Genomic DNA, 16,898 nt, shown 5'->3' with positions numbered 1-16,898 from the left:
GCAGAAAAGACGTACTACAAGGTACGGAGAAAGTAAAAGTGCTCACGAGGTGCATTAATAAGACAAGGTATGAGGAGAAGGAGGTCAAAGGTCGATCAGTGAGTTCAAATCACGTTGCGCAACTCGTGTTATGCCGTTGGTTCGGTCTTGTGGAAGACAATTGTGGTCATGGAGCTAGAGGAGGACGTTTGCTCGTGGCAATCAGGATGCAACATGGATGGTAAATCATCGATGGTTAAAATGTTCACGCAACAGTAGCGAGAGGTCGATTGGACCCTCGACCCCATCGTGGAAACGCTGTTTCTTGTAGAATCAGTTACTGCCGAACTGTTCAACCAATACGTCGACGGTTGTTGGGCCTCTTCATTCGACGACGTAACGATGCCTCAACGAGAGAGAAAGAGAGAAAGAGAGAAGAGAAAGATGGAGTCGAGACGAGTCGCCCCCGCTGGATCCGTCATCACGTATTGTCGAGCTTCTCCATGGTGCCGCAGTTTAGTGCTAGAAGAGTGAAGCCGGAGGGTCGGAGGGTCGGTTCATCGTCGAGTTCATTGTGCCTCGAGTGCCTTCCGACGTTTCAAACCAACCGCATGTCGCAGTTCGTAGTTGCGTCTGTGTCGTGCTTTTCTGACGTTGTGATCCCGTCCGTAGAACGGAAGCTGCGTTTTGTGCTTTGGAAAAGGTGCCCCTTAAACGGATAACCGGACGAAATCAACCCCTCGACTTACGATTCAGGGAGCAAGGATCGTCCGAAGTTGACTGAACTTTCGCCGATAAGGGAAGCTTTTAAATCAAAGTAAGTAGGTGCTGGTTCTTCTTTTTTTTTTACTTCTCTAATTATTGTGAAGAAAATTTTACTTAAGGAAAAGCTCGTTTTTTATTGAGATAAGAGATAAAGATTATTTCGTTTTGTCCTTAAAATTTTTACCAAACTTTCGAACGTTAACTTATAGTTTGCGACTGTTTGAGCTTCTGGAAGAAGCGTTAAACTTGCGTGTCTTACGGGTATAAATTATTCAATAACGTATCGTTGGCGCGAAGTTTGACTCTAACAAGCTTAGATATGTGTTAGGATGATACATGTGTGTACATACACGTACAGCCAGTCGATGATATTACCGATGTTACAACGAATTGATATATAGTATGGTGATTAATTTCTCGTCGTTATTAAGTTCTTGATAAATTGAATTTACGAAACTACGCACGATCGTGCTGCACGATTACGAGAGATATTAATATTATATTATATACAGGTGCGCAATGTGTAACGTGTTATTTATCATTACAAGTGCGCAATGAACAGATTACCACATCAACTGACAGCTAGTTACTCTTGTTAGATAAATCTAGGCGTATCTATGCTGTTTTCATTCATCGTTCAGTCGAAACTGACTCGTTTGCTTTTTTGTTCTTCCGAAAATTGAATGAAGCGAAATTACGATTTATTATTTATTCTGTAAAAAGAATTTAATCGTATCCGTTGAAAATTATAACAGAAATCATGATGATAACGATGATGATGGTTGTGAATTGTCAGGTTACGTAAAATCGCGCTCGTTAACTCGAAATAAGCAGTAGATCACTGCATCAATTATAATCATTTTTTGGGTCGTGAAATTCTAATCGTTATTCAATTTCATTGCCAAACTTTTTTGGCAGGTACTGCGGAAGCACAAATACACAGTGTTTGATCCGATTTTAATCTCCAGCCTTGCCCTGGTTGAAAGAATCTGCAACAACGGTGAACGGACGTTAAATTTCTTCATAACTCAGTTTGTTCTAAGAGCGAAAAATTTGCATTACACGCTGAAGATCTTAACGAGCGAGTAATTTGTTAAATCGTTGTAAGGATTATTATTATTAATGCAGCTCAAGCGGATGATTTACTTGACAAGTGTGTGATTACATTTGTTTAATTTTTCTTTGTTTTTCCTCTTATTTTTTATTTTTTTTGCCAATTTCAATCTTATCTTTCTCTAAATTCCAACACTGTTTTAAATTAAAAACATAAAAGTGGAAACTAGACGAATAAAATATGTGTCAGAAATTCAATTGGACACATCTGTCTGATCCTGAGTAATTAAACCCAATCAAAACAAAGCCGTTATATTTTACCAACGTTTATTATACAAACATGTTGCACAACAATCGTTGTCCTCAGCATCATTCGGTCTATTCTCACGATCACTTTTATAATGATGATAACACGCAGCGCATTACATTACGTGAAATAAAAACCGGGCAGCTTGTACGTCTTGCGCGCAATATTAAAACGTCTGCGTTGCACGAAATAAAAAGTAATTGAAGAAAAGAAAAAAAAAAAAAAAAAAAAAAAAACACTTAGACATTTGCTTTTCGTATCATCCAGTGATACATGCCTGAAAGAGGAGGAGGGGGGAGAGGAAAGAAAACAGACACAATTTGAACGAAATCCCATGTGCCACTCAAGTGTCGTGCCTGAACTCTCCTCCATAGATCCGAACGATCCTGGATCGTGGGTTGCATGACGGTTCTTAGAGATCTTGGATCAAGTGCATGTACAGTTTACACGTATAATCCAAGACTGTGATTACGAGGTGCGGACTGTATTTAATACGTGTACTACAGGGCGAGCTAATCTTGCTAATTACTTAGTCGCCGGAGCTTAGTAAGAGCAGTAATTATCGGCAGCGAAAAATGTGGGAATGGTAATAAATTAAAAGGAGATATTCAGCTTTCCCACGTCGTGGCGGGTGCGGTAAAATCGAACGTGGGATGCAACTCGATCAACGAATTTGCCACGGTATCTGACCGTGTAGTTGAAACGAAAGCAGTTTGGTGAGTTGAGTGAAATTGGAGATGAAATTCCGAGAGGCTGTGGAATTGTTGAAATCGTAAAGCACTCGTTTGATATCGTTTCTCTGCAATCGATTAAACATCATTCGAAAATGGCAATGATTTGGAAAAGTTATCCAAACCTTTTGCAATCAATTGTCGTAAGTAGATAGAATTTCGAGAAGAAAAAGTTAAACGTGAGATGAAGCAATGAACGTTTTTTATTCACAATTTCGATTGCTTTACAACTCAATTATAAAATTAATATTATTTACACAAGGATTCATTTAATTGTTTATTTCACACGTAATATGCAATGAAACGTGTCGCGAGGTGATAAAGTGATTGCTTAATTAGACACAGTCGTGATTCGTAGAACTGACCAACTCGGTTCATTACTCTCATTTTTATCGTCATATTCTTGGCTCGGTTCTGAAAGGAGGTATTAATTAGCCATTTTATTTCAGACTCGCGAGCAGGTATATAATATCATTTTTACAATTTCGTTCCGCGCCGTTAATAACGTCCACGTGACTTCATCTTGCAAATCTTTCCTGCATACGAGATTGGAATATTTCATTTATACATTACCACGCGATCTCGTAACCTGCATGTTCACCTGCAATATATGAAATTAGCACCGAAAATTAATCACTATGAATTTAGTCAAAGCAATCTTTCGAGGATGTTACGCAATTCCGCACTCGCTATAAGTACCGTCTCAAAAAATTTCATGACGCTTAAAAGATGCTCGTAATACAGATTTTATCTCTTTTTCTTTCTTGTCCATATATGCCGCAATTGACCAAGCGAAAGGAATTTCTCCAACTATCGTTTCTCGAAACCAAAATATTGCGAAGATATAAATAAGAAAAAGACGAAACAGACCCAGTCCAATAATTTTTAACATTCAGTCTTTCAATCGAATGTCAAGTTCGGTATATACCACTTCTCAGGATCTGCATCTTAAGCCGGTTACAATCCTCTGTTCGAAAATGAATTTCTGGTTATACGACACCTGTAATATTAATTTCAAATGTAGAAAAATGCGATTCCAATAAACCGTGCATCGTTACAATAAAACGATTTGAATTTTATTGGAATTAATAGTTTGTAGTTTACAGATTTTATTTGCCCCAAAAAAAATACCATTTTTTGATTGTTGAACAATTATAAAACTAGATTCAATTTTGTATCCAGAACTATATTTTCAAATTTCATGATAAAAACTAAACTGTAACTATCCTATTCAAGCACCAACAGCCTATCTCAGAATTTGGTTAAAGGAAACCTCATCTCAGATTTTTTTTCAACAATATGTTTAAACGATCAAAATGGTTTTTACTGAACCAAAATCTGAGACAGAATAACATAACTATAGGATATCACAACAAATCGTTCCATTACACCTGAGACGACTTGCGATTTGTTTCAGAAGGTGAATCCTCGCCGGATCGTCTCTGTTGACAGTTCTGCCCGTGGCTGATAGACGAAGATATGGCGACGGGACCCGGTCACACGACCCATCCGGTGTTGGCTGTCCGCAGTGATTAGCTTCGAAATCCGATACTGTACACTTGATGCACGTCGATTGCACTTCGGCCAGTGACACGCGCAATCAAAGCTCGTCTCAAACCGTCGTAGCTGAAAGGATAACATCGTTATCGAGGTGTGAAGTACAATTGTTATTATTATTTTCATCGCGACCAGTTTCCTGTTTCTCTTTCCACCCATCGATGCGATCCGATTACCGGTGACCGCTCGGTTCGACTTCCAAGTTTAGAATTTGAGTCAGTCTAAAGCTTCGCGTCGGCATCCTTAGTGAAGTTGAATCGCGAAATCGATAAGCAATAAATTGATCGATGATCCGATTACCCACTGCTGCAGGTGCTTTTTGGTTACCTTTTCAAGATGCTCGGTTGTGGGATTCTGGACAGTCTTCGGGTCATCCTCGCAGTCTCGGCAGCCTTGCCGTTGGCGAATTCCTTGTCCGGTGAACACGTCTGCAACAGAGTTGAAAAGTGAGTTTATGAGTCAATTAGTTTTCACGATCGGGTTCAACGAATCCCAGATATTGTAATCGATATGCATCCCCAACCAAAAGTGAGTCTGGTGGACAATATTGAATACTTTGCGAAGAGATAAGAATGTGAAAAAAATTAAGCACAATAAAGACGATAAGAAAATTAAATTTGAATAATAATATTTCTCAAAAATTATCAATAAATTGTTTGAGAAATTTTCGGGGAATGTTTTTCTTTGTTTTTTGTTATCTGTAATGAGTTCCTTAATTTTTTTCAATACCCATGAATTTTTAAAGAATTATATCGTAATTTTGAAATTTCCGTTTTTGAAAATTAAATTTTTTTTTTATATGGAGAAAAATCTTGAATTTTGGATACGTTTATCGAATAATTTCGTAAATACAGTCTTTACAAATGATCGAAAACAGGAATTTGAAAAGTATGAGAAAATTCTTCAAAAATTCATGTGTATTCAGAAAAATCAACGTATTGAAAAAACGTTCTCTGAAAATTTTCTTTTACCATATTTTGTCTAAACAATTTATTGATAACTTTTAGACATTATTATTATGCAAATTAAATTTTCTTATCATCTTTCTTGAGGTTGATCGTTTCAAATTTTTATTTTATCATAAATTGTCCAACATTAAGAATGTATATTCAATACATCCTCAAAGGAGCTGCGCAAGCTCCATTATGCAGACTAATGAACACCGTTCCCGGTGATTTGATCATGTCAAAAGCGACCATTGGAGAGTGCTGTTTAATACCTATCCGGGAATTATGCAATGTGGAATGCAAAGGTATGCCTCGCTGGCTAATCTACTTGTCGTTAGCTACTCGAGATCATTTTCCAACCGGTCTTATGCCGAATGATAATAATAAGTCACGAGTGGCTGAAGCTACTCATTTAGCACTATACATACATATACATCGTTTGCTGCAAATCATATGATGGTGTAGAAATTTATCATTACTCGACAGAAAGCGGTTTCAATTATTTTAAAATGGCTGCCACCACAGGTGAACCAATTTCACAGCCTTGATTTACTCGATTTCAGAACTGCTTAACAATCGGAACGAGTCTCTTTTTCAAGCTTGCGGTAATGATCTAAAATTTTTACGTTTCAGCTACACCCTCACTGCTAAAGAAACCTACACGGATCCAGTCAAAGTACAGACCTACACGTGGTGTTTCCAAGTTCCTCCAAGGTGTGAGAAGACTCGGATTGAAATAAGAGAGCGATATCGAATCAAGGTAAGTCGATTGACTAGAACACCTAAAAAAAAAGGGATCGATCATGTCACGTTTGACAGTGAATTGCTGCAGAGATATGAATCAGGTGTCGATCGTTTTCTGCAGTTAACATCGATAAAATCATCGATTCGATTAACATAATCACCGCGATAAAAGATCCACCATCGATGTAACACGGCAGGTGTTCAAAATTTGCATCGATCGGATATTCACTTGTAAATCGGAAACTTTTACATAAAATTATGAGATAAAAGTCATTCGATCACCACTCCACCTTGCAGACACGGTCAGCAAAGCTTGGCCTTGATAACTGTAACGAAAATATTACCAAATCACCAAACGAGAACGGATGTACATTTCTAAATTACGCCTCTCCGTTTTTATAATACGTTATTTTTTTTCTCTCTCTCTCTCTCTCTCTCTCTTTCTGCTATAGCCGTGAACCAAATACCGTCTGATATATACGGCGATTAGAGATCGAGGCGATTGGCGAACTCCTGTTTCACTCTTAAGTAGCTCGCTTATGCTTCAAGCGTCTAAACAACGACTCGCAAAGACTTGGAACGTTTTCAAAGATCGCGAACCGCCGCTGCACATCCGGTCTCCCTTCGTTATAGCCAACTGGTCTGCACCTAGTTCGTCTATTTATACACGCGTACGACGCTTGTTATTGAGTACAAAGTAACTTGAGTCTCCCTTTTACGAGGTTGTTGCACCTCGACTTCCCGTTTATTAAACAGCCCGGAAAATTGGCATTTCTGATTCACTTTATTGGTATTCAGATTTAGAGATTGTATGAAATTTTTCCACCGAAGAAAAGTTTTTTCCTGGATTCATATGACTGCTTTTGTCTGATTTTAAAATAGTTTGAAGGGGTTTCCTGGTCGATTTCGACGTTCGACGAAGTCCACGTGTTTTTAACGCAAAAAGGGCTGACAGTACCATTTTATAAACAATTCTGAACAAAGAACTGTAATTGATTTTCATTCTTTTGCTTCAACAATGAAGAAATGGCACGAAAACTACGAAATCGTTACAGTAAATTTGTAGTTTTTGTGCCATTTCTTTATTTCTGCATCAAGTAAAAATTTGTTGGAGTATTTTTGTTCAGAATTGTGTATAAAATGGACTTTGATATCTGAAGATATGTACGATAACGTTTAAATAAAGGATCAAGCTGAATCATCGCGGTCAGTTTTCTGCGCTATGTGCTGTATTACGCTTCTCTAAAAATTGCAAAACCGCGAGTCCAGGTCTTATCGAAACACAGATCGACCGGACGTTCCTCAAGCCTCAAGGCTGACACCAATTTCGCAACGAATAACGCTGCGGAAAAAATAGAAAACGCGAAAACCGGTCTAGAAGTGTCCTTGCGTCACGCCTCGAGCAAGTTTGGTGAACGCGGTGAAAATTGATGTTTTGAATCACGGAACGACGTGATTTAATTCAGTCACTTTGGATTGAACCGATTTTTCCGAGTTCAAATGGATTTTTAAATCGCAAAACAAGAGCGTTCTTTCTATACTTTACATCGTGCGGTTTTGTTACGTGATCGAATTTCAACGGTGGATAGAATTTCCTCGTTTATATGCACGCAACAATTATCCGCATAATGCGTTTGATGTAACTTTAAAAAAGCTTTGAAGCGTGTGTATGGTTCGAGGCGGAAGAACACTGTGGAATTCGAGACGCGCCGTATAAACTCTATAAACTCCATAAACTCCATAAACTCCGGAATAATTGCCGAAGCAAAATGGGAGAAGGTTTGTTCTGGAATCCAATTCCACGTGATGATAATAAATCGAGAAAGATTGCTCAAAGGATTTTTCGAAATTGCTACGTATTAATAGTGCTGGCGATTTCTTCCACCGTGGCTGAAAATTCTACTTCATCATATAAAAACTCATTTGCTCGTAAAAATTTCACACACTCGTGCAAATCAAATGGTCTTACGGCGTAGTTCTCGCTAAAGAAAGTTTCATCGCATGTGGCGTAAAGGTATAAAGTCTACCCTGCACTATACGCTGCATGGTTTACGCCTCTCGCTGTGTAAACACTGAATTTCGTAATGCAGAAATAGCTGCTATTTGCACCAGGACGTAACTGACAGTAAGATCGATTAACGTTCGGTACTTGTTGTAGTTTGCATACATCGGAGGCGGAAAACTTGACGCGTTGTGAGTAAATTATTATAAATTATTCTGTAATTTTTGGGCTCACTGATTACGAACCTGAAATCAGATTTCAAAAATTCAAGATCCCGGATCCAATATTGCGGACGAAAATTTCGAATTTCATTGAATACGGTCAAAAAAATATATGCAGAAGTTTTCCGTATCGCTGATTGGATTCGTTGTACTGAATTTTCGAAATCTGATTTCAGACTCGTAATTAGCAACCCCAAAAACTTAGAATTTCTGTAAAAAATGTATATGAGTAAAAGGTTAATTATCTTTCTCCGACATGAATTATTCCTTCAATTTTCACAATATTTTTCAGTCATTTTCCAACAATAACAATTCTTGAAAATCTATTGGTAAACTGCAGAAAACTATATTCCAAACTTTTATAAATATTCAAAAAAGGGTTATTAATAAAATTAAAAAGAATCATCGTCATCGTTTTCCAAAAATGAAAAAAAATTGAATAGATCGTTCAGCCGACTTAAAAAATCGGATACTCTTTTACTAATTCGACTAACAAATCCGTTACATTTTATTCTAGAATTGATAATTTTTCGATTATTAAGCTGACCAAGTCGAAACATCAAGTTTTCAAAAGCTGTCGAAAAATCCTTAGATTCAATTTTCGCCCAGGTTTTACACCGCGCATATCCAAAGTTGTGCAATTCGTTGCAGTTGTTAGCGAATAATCCCACCCAGCACGTTGCAGCGTTAATAGGGGACGATGATTATAATCGTTGTGCTAAATCTCGTTAGATAGTCGTATATAAGGCAGGCACGTAGGTATATATATATATATATCTATACGTATGTATGCCTGCCACACCAGACACGCATTGCGTTCACTTTCATCCCGGGATGAATTATATATACATACGTATGTAGTATATAAATTGCAGAGATCGGCCGGAAAGAAGCTGTCCGCGTATCGCGTATCGGTTGCAATCCGGTGAAAGTCGATGTAGCCGGTATAAAGTGTCGATCCCACGGTGCAGTATTAAGAGGATTTAATTTCGACCATCGCCGGAATGTCGATCAGTCTATGATTGAACATTTTAACAACTCAACATCATCATCCGCAGGTTCATCCCTAATTGCTAATCTCACGTTATAAATACATACTTGAGTCTTCGGATTTAATTGGCTATTGAAATGGTTAGATAATAGACAAAAATAAAACACACACATGCAATTTTATAAAGCCTGAAAATAAGGAATCGACTATTTATTTATACGTTTCAAATTCCCTCCTTTATTGTAGGTATATACTATATTCTAACCACTAATTTCAGACTCTTTCTTCATGCCAATTAAGCATTAATTAAGCTAGCTTCTTCCTCGGAGTAACAAGTTGCAAAATCCGGCTGATAGTATTACGTGCGATTTTTTTTTTACTACACCTACTTTTCCAATTCGTCGAATGTGTGAACGTATCTCTAAAGCGCCGAATTCCCAAGATCGTCGATATAAAATATCTCGCCTAGGTTAAAATTCCTATTACGTATGTGTGAAAACAATTATGGCATCGAAATTTAATCCTTTATTAATATGACCGTAGTAAAAATTCACCATTATGTAAAATTTATTAAACACTTATTATATTACACAGGAGTTTATTATGCGGTTCAACTTTTCGTTTGTCGAGTTTTTTAAGCGCCACGGTGTTAATGGGAAGATAATTGCTTAATTTATTGCCGAGGTTAATTTACAGGTTTCGGACTTCAACCATATTCACAAACCGCGAACGAGAAAAACGGGCGCATCTTTGCATTCGCTCCGATGATTCATCGCCTTTGCATTAAACTTCTCGATTCGAACAGGTTCGCCTGTCGATTATTCGGAACAGTTTAACCCTGGCCCCGATTCGCGATTAAAAAATATATTGCAAAAAAATTTACTGCGGGTTAAATTTTTCAGTCATTTTCCATATTTCGATTAGCTCGGTGCCGTTCGAGTTTTCTCTTGAATGGGTATGTAAATGAGCCGAATTTCGCAAGTTGACAGCGGCTGGCAAAAAGACACAGCTAAAACACGATTTCTATAATTTATTCTAGTAGCCGTAGTGCTATCAATTAGCGATATTTTCTATTAGCGCAGTTGGCACTAAAAGCTGCATTTGCATAACGTCAGCTGCATTTAAATGCAACATGTGAGATAAAACGGTCCAGATTCTTACTTTTTTGCGTCCCCTTCGTATGCTGATGTTTTTTCTAACAACGAGCCTGTCGCTCTAGGCCTCCTACGTTGACGTTTGTACAGTCAAATCGGATGAAGGAGCGATCGACGTGGTTTCATTTTGAAGTATGAACTCGATTCTGCGACCAGCAGATTTTTATTTATTTTTTTATTCATACTTTCTTCCTTCGGTTTCACTCTTTCATTTTTTTTTTTTTTTCTTTTTTTCCACTTCATTGTTTCTTTCTTTACGCTCTCCGAGTCTGTAATCATTTGACGATGATTAATGAGATGCTTGGTGACAAGGTGACGTGTTAGAATTTTATCACGTGTAGTGCGGAAATCAGCATATTAAAATAAAGAAAAAAAAAAAAAAAAAAAAAAACACCGAGGTGTTAGAAATCGGCACATTGAATTAAACCGAGTCAGATTCTAATGGGAAGAGAAAATGATCGGAAGAAAAATAAAAAGTATAACGTGAGCCTAGCGACTTTGTGGAACAGGTGAATGATTTAATCCGGACACTATATACGATTTACGTAACGGTGATACAACGCCGATAATAACAATAATGGAGTAATAAAAGTAACGATCGAGCTGCTCGAACAGTGAAGAGTTACTGCGTTACAAGATCACTCTCAAAAGTCACTTTTGTACATCGTTTTTGTTACGCAACATCATTTCCAGGGCACGTATTATATATATAAACACCAAGCAATCCTCGATATCCATCTTTCTTCGGGCGATTCGAGGAACTTTGTAATAAATAAAAGGTTTTACAATTTTTATTATATGGTGCTAAAGAACGTATGTATTAGGGTGGCGCAAAAAAACCGAAATTTTTTTTTTTTTTTTCTTGAGTCTCGTGTGACAAAATGTTAGTTTTTCATGTTTTAAGAGCCCACTCCGAAGGACAGTTCAAAAAAAAAAAAATTCTAGAGCTCGCTCCAAATTTTAAAAAATGTCAAAAATCGTCAAAAAATTAAATTAAAAAAATTGTATTTTTAGTATTATGTTTGATTTTTAATTCATGTCATGGTGTATTGTTATCGATTCTTTCTTACTAAATTGAAGAAGAAAAATTTATGAAATTTTAACATGAATATTAAAAGGTCACTCGAAAAGATCTAAAGAAATGCACCAAAAAATTGAAAAAAAATTATGAGCGACCTTTCAAAATTCAAATTTTGCACTGAAAATTTCGGAAACTTATTTTTTTTTTTGTCTATAAAATTATACCGTAACGAGAAAAAATTTAAAAAAAAAAAATCGATTTTTGACGATTTTTGACGTTTTAAAAAATGTGGAGCGACCTCTTAAAAATTTTTTTTTTGAACTTCCCTTTGGAGTGGGCTCTTGAAACATCAAAAACTAACATCTTGTCACACGAGACTCAAAAAAAAAAGGAAAATTGTCGGTTTTTTTGCGCCACCCTAGTATATATATATATATATATATATATATATATATATATATATAATAACCTTTACACCTTATGTAATTGAAATAAATATACGTACGATGAGGAGAAAAATTTAACCAAAGAAAAATCCCATATCTTAACCACACTTTGCACTCTCAAATATCTTCTACTGCTTCTTAACGTTCGTTTTTCTTTTTCTTGTTTTTAGACCACCGTCGAGCAGAGAACGATATCAGAATGCTGCGAGGGATACGTAATCCAGGAGGTGCATGGCGAGGCTGAGACCGAACCGAAATGCATTCCCTTCTGCAAATCTTGCGAAAACGGAATCTGCCTGGCACCAAATTTTTGCCAGTGCGAATCCGGCTATCAAGGCGACAGCTGCGCTCATCGTGAGTATATTGCTTCGCAGATTTACAATTAGACAAATCGATCGATTCAATTGACAGAATTTCGTTTCCCCTGCGTCAAAAATCAAGTCCAAAAAATAGCCCAACAAGACTTGATTGAATCGCGAAAAATTAATCGATTCATCGATTGTGTCGTATTTTTTTTTAAACGGTGCATTTTGAACCAAAATTTCGTTAATTTCAGTACGTATTCTTATTTGCGAAAAAAGTTTTTTGATAATTTGTAGATTCGTTGGAAATATTTTTCAATTGCAGGCGATAATAGGTACTTAGTAAGTAGGACAGTGATAATAATTGACACTTTAATCACATAAATTCATATTGCATTACGTCGTTCATGGAAGTAAATAAAAAATAAATAAAAAAAATTTCTGATTCTGAGATAAAACAATCGAGTTTGAAAAATGATGGATTATTTTTTGTCATTCTTATGCTGTAGAACACTTTTTCTGGACCACTTATTGGGCGATGAGATCTTGAATTTGAAAGCGAGAAATACGAGTTCACGCTAATGCCAATGCCAAAAGCGTGACGTCAGAGCCCCAATTTTTGGCTTTCACTCTTTGCTTAATCTTCGATGTCCAGACTGACGAGAGCATTCATATTGTGGATTAATCGCGTTAAAACACCGCCCAGAATTCCCTGCGTGTTTTGTCTCCTCTTGACTATTGTAGGCTAAAAAAATTTGCCTATTTTTTTTTTAATTTTAATCTTTCTTTCTCTCTCGTCGAGATTCAGTCAAAAATCACCAAATTAAAACACGCAGACTTTACGCGAAAATAGTATTTCGAGAAAAGCTTGCTGCTTGAAAATCTTTAAAAGTTGTTTAAAATTTCTGGTATATAGTACAATTGAGAATTAAGTCCGACGAGATGTTTCCAGCCTGCAGACCAACGCCTACACGTCTCGATAATTCATACGAGGCGTGCTGGTCTGTTTCTCGAACAACGTAGACTCCGACGTGTATTGAACGTGTGTAAGTGCCTGCGTTGAATCACAAACCGGGCGTGGTACATACAACTTTCATCCTGACTTCCGGACTCGACAAGCGGCCACAATTTTTCACCCAACAATTACTGGCCGTATAAAACGAGCCGTAAACGAGAGTATCGTAAACTGGTTTAAGCCCCTTTTACAACCGCGCAATCGCTGATCAGATTTGCACGCGAAATGCATGCATGCGGACTCCGAGGAAATCCTTGGTAGCTGAACCTCACCTTGTCGCCATTCTGTACGTGTCTTGATTCGCAATGTGTGGAATGTTCGATTCACGGGAACCGAGCCTTTTGCGATATTTGAACGCTCGGGAATTCGTCGCATCGTTACAATTTACCGACATAAATTGCGTCACTTTGCGAAATCTTATAAAAATACGGTTTTTGAGGACTATTTTTTTTTTTTTTTTTTTTTTTCAATTAGGATCAATATCTTCACTGAATTTGAAGAAAAAAGTTTGAATATTTTTACAAGTTACGTTTTTGATAGAATTTTGGTTTGCAAATGATTTCGCCAAAATTCGAGCACTCATTTTTTCGCAAATTATTATTCAAGACGAATTCGTTGAATGGCTTGATTTTGTTGATACGACTTTTCAGTCGCAAGATAACATTGATTGAAAATTCGTCAATTTTGCAAATAAACAAATTCTTTTTCGACTGATTGATACCATTGAAAATCTATCAATATGATTTAAATTGTAGGTCTTAGAATGAAAACGTGAAAGATTTGATGAGGCTAAAATTAAACGATTTTCAGAATGTCCACCAGGATCTTGGGGCAAGCAGTGCATGCAACAGTGCGACTGCGCGTCGGGAGAATCCTGTAATCCAGTTAGTGGGATCTGCGAGTGTCCCGCAGGATGGCAAGGACCTGGGTGAGTCGGTTTGCTACTAAGGGTGAGCAGGAGTTTCGGTGAAAGTCATTCTATTCAGTGAGAGTCAGTCTCGTATTCCATTTTCAAATAAAGTCTTCCCATCTAAGTTTTTTTATTTTATTTATTAAACAAAGTTTCGTAATATTATCTCTAAAACTGAATGACACATAACGAAAACGTGGTACAACGCCTTAACGAAATCAGTTAAAAACTATCCACTTTATTTTCATAAACGAAATTTGGAACCTGACTGGGTAACAACGTAGAAAGATAAGAAATATAAATAAAAGAAGATAAATACAAACAATAGTAAATTGTTGAATTAAATTTGAAAATAGATGTTTGTGTATATAACATAGAAACGGCGTATTTTAATTTTGCGGATAAATAAGCAGGTGCATGAATGATCTTTGAAACAATAATTAATTTTGACAATTTTATTTATACAAATTTATATACATAGTAGTTACTCGTTTAGTAAATCAAAAAGAAAACAGGAAAACAGACTAATTTTACATCCAGAAGCTACGTGTCAAAACAATTCTTATTTGTAGTTAGATCCTGAAATGTATAAAAAATTAGTTTCTCTTTTCGTTTAACACCATATTTCTGCACAAGCCGGTTACTCTGTCCAGAAAAACAGTTATCCTTTATTTATAACATCCGGAATTTTACGAAAGACCATCGATTTCACGCAGGAAAAATTGTGAAACAAATAAATTCGAGTTTCGATTACTATAAAATCGTTTGCATTCGTTTTCCATAGGTGTAAACTTGCCTGTCCTGAAGGCCGATGGGGATTCCGTTGCAAATCGGTTTGCAACTGCGTCGAAAAGTACCCGTCATGCGATCCGGAAACGGGAAATTGTCGATTTCCTAAAAGCGAAACACCGCAGACAGTCCTTCCGCAAAATTGGACCCATGGAGATCTCTTCCGAGCGATACAGGTTTCCGGTCTTGTCCAGACGGCCACTTCGACGTCGCCAGTTTCCGGGGACGCCAGCGAGGTTTCGAAAACGGAAGCCACCATCGTGACAAGGATTTCCAGGACTACAGAGCACGCCGAAGGTACGTTTCCGGTCTTTTTTTCTCTTTCGCGTACGATCTTGCCAAAAAACGGTCTTAGGAAAGGTGATTTTCTTCCAGAAAACGTCATCACAGTTTCCGAAGTTTCGTTTCCCTTGCCATATTACACCGAGGCGAGACCGGAAGTCGGACTCCGATATGCGAACGTCGAAGATGACGGCTCGGACTCGTCGTCAACGGCGAAACAGGCGCCATCACCGCGTCCCGGTTACGTAAAGTCCCTGCAAAAAGGTAAGCGTCAAGAATAGACCATCCATAGGGTGAAAGCGCGGTCTTTTAGCCGATTCGGAAATACTCATCAACCCTAATTGTCAGTGATTTTTTTATCCACAGAACAGGAAGATAGCCAGTCGCCACACGACGTCACCTTGCTGATTGTTGTTGGGTCCATCGTTTCCCTCTGCCTCACCACCCTTGCTGCCCTCATGGTGTTCTACATGAGATCCAGACTCTTCGAGTCCATCCCTCTGTCGATATACAGCAGCGATAAGAAGGACGTTTCGACTGCGGAAAAGGGCGACACCGTGAAGAGCCTGAAGATCACGAACACGACGCTTCCTCGTAGGTCGATTCAGAGTACGATCATTTCATGAAATTGACCTATTTTTTCTCACCTACTCGTGTTCTGGAAACCCGAGATCGTTCGGAAGTCTTACTTTTCACGAGTATCTCGGAATGTCAATGTCTTCGTTTATTTGTTTGTTGTTTCTTTCTTTCTTTACATCCGGCAGAGACCCGGACCGACACTTTTATCTCTTAACTGTAATCTCGTACTTCCCGTCTTGTCCTTTTATCTTTGACGATTCTTCGGGCTTCCGCATAGCTGAAAAGTACCTACTCAGCTATGTGAGACCTCTACTTCCAAAGATTCTTCTTCAGACCCTAAATTCAGTTACGTGTGAGGGTCAAAGCTTGGAAAGGTCAACATTTCGAATGTCTGATATATCCAAAATTCACTGATTAGTAGTCATTCTAATCAGTGACACTTTAGAAAGTCAATATTTCGAACAACCCATCTCTCCTTATTTTATTTTTGAATAGTTGAAGAAATTTGGATTTCAGTGTCGATCTTTGCAGCTCTGCCGACTTTCGTCAATCCAGTATTCGCCACGAACCCTGAGACCGCTTTGATAACCTTCGATGCCGCCGAGCTGAACCAACATTACGACAACCGGACCGGAACCATCAGCATACGCGTCTCTGGCAACATCCGAGGTGAGCCGAATTCGGATTTTCGTTTCCCGTTGAAATCTGATTTTCGCATGTACTCCCAAAGCCGTTTCGAGAATTGATCTGATCATCCAACGTCAGACAGTTTTGGAGGTACCAGTTTGATTCCTTCACTCATTTTTTTTTTTTTTTTTCCTTTGAGAACGAGTTTGTTGGAAGGTAATGAAAATTTGAGATACTCGAATCGCTTGGTCTGAATAATGAAAAGATGTTTTTGAGATGAATTTGTGTTTCTCAGATCTCTTGGAGAGCCACTATGACAGGCCACCGACGTCAACATGTCGTCACACTGCTTTGGAGCAGAACACGGAACACGTTTACGACGAGATTCCACTTACCGCTCCACTGTGCGTTCAAAAAGGGGCATAATTTTCTGTACTCATGTCTCCAAAGTGCCAAAAATGAAACCAAAAACCAAA

General features: G+C 37.8%; 1 protein-coding gene and 1 long non-coding RNA gene across 3 annotated transcripts; one reads left to right on the top strand and one right to left on the bottom strand.

Annotated features, from left to right (window-relative positions):
- Positions 1-588: 588 nt before the first annotated feature.
- LOC124408069 lies at positions 589-8,875 on the bottom strand. The gene is made up of 3 exons (XR_006929394.1): positions 8,865-8,875; positions 6,551-6,553; positions 589-723 (listed from the first exon to the last, which is right to left on the bottom strand). It is a non-coding gene; the product is annotated as an uncharacterized LOC124408069 (long non-coding RNA).
- On the top strand, positions 4,263-16,866 carry LOC124408059 (tyrosine-protein kinase receptor Tie-2-like). Of its 2 annotated transcripts, none has more exons than XM_046884722.1 (10): positions 4,263-4,486; positions 4,705-4,838; positions 5,973-6,099; positions 12,089-12,272; positions 14,046-14,163; positions 14,930-15,231; positions 15,310-15,480; positions 15,583-15,810; positions 16,327-16,464; positions 16,718-16,866. In XM_046884722.1, the coding sequence occupies exons 2-10, from the start codon at positions 4,729-4,731 to the stop codon at positions 16,846-16,848; spliced, it is 1,509 nt and encodes a 502-aa protein (XP_046740678.1). In that variant the 5' UTR covers positions 4,263-4,486; positions 4,705-4,728; the 3' UTR covers positions 16,849-16,866. The 2 variants fall into 2 exon arrangements, with proteins under 2 accessions (XP_046740678.1, XP_046740677.1); XM_046884721.1 differs by having other exon boundaries at positions 15,565-15,810.
- The last annotated feature ends 32 nt before the right edge of the window (positions 16,867-16,898 follow it).

Source organism: Diprion similis, chromosome 7, assembly GCF_021155765.1.
Source record: "Diprion similis isolate iyDipSimi1 chromosome 7, iyDipSimi1.1, whole genome shotgun sequence".
Taxonomy (NCBI): domain Eukaryota; kingdom Metazoa; phylum Arthropoda; class Insecta; order Hymenoptera; family Diprionidae; genus Diprion; species Diprion similis.
Note: the sequence above shows the minus strand (reverse complement) of the source record. Positions and strands in the feature narration are given on the sequence as shown.

Coding starts and splice junctions, on each gene's coding strand:
- LOC124408059 (XM_046884721.1), top strand. CDS start 4,729: ATGCTCGGTTGTGGGATTCTGGACAGTCTTCGGGTCATCCTCGCAGTC. Junction 6,100..12,088: donor GAGAGCGATATCGAATCAAG/GTAAGTCGATTG, acceptor TCTTGTTTTTAG/ACCACCGTCGAGCAGAGAAC. Junction 16,465..16,717: donor CGTCTCTGGCAACATCCGAG/GTGAGCCGAATT, acceptor TGTGTTTCTCAG/ATCTCTTGGAGAGCCACTAT.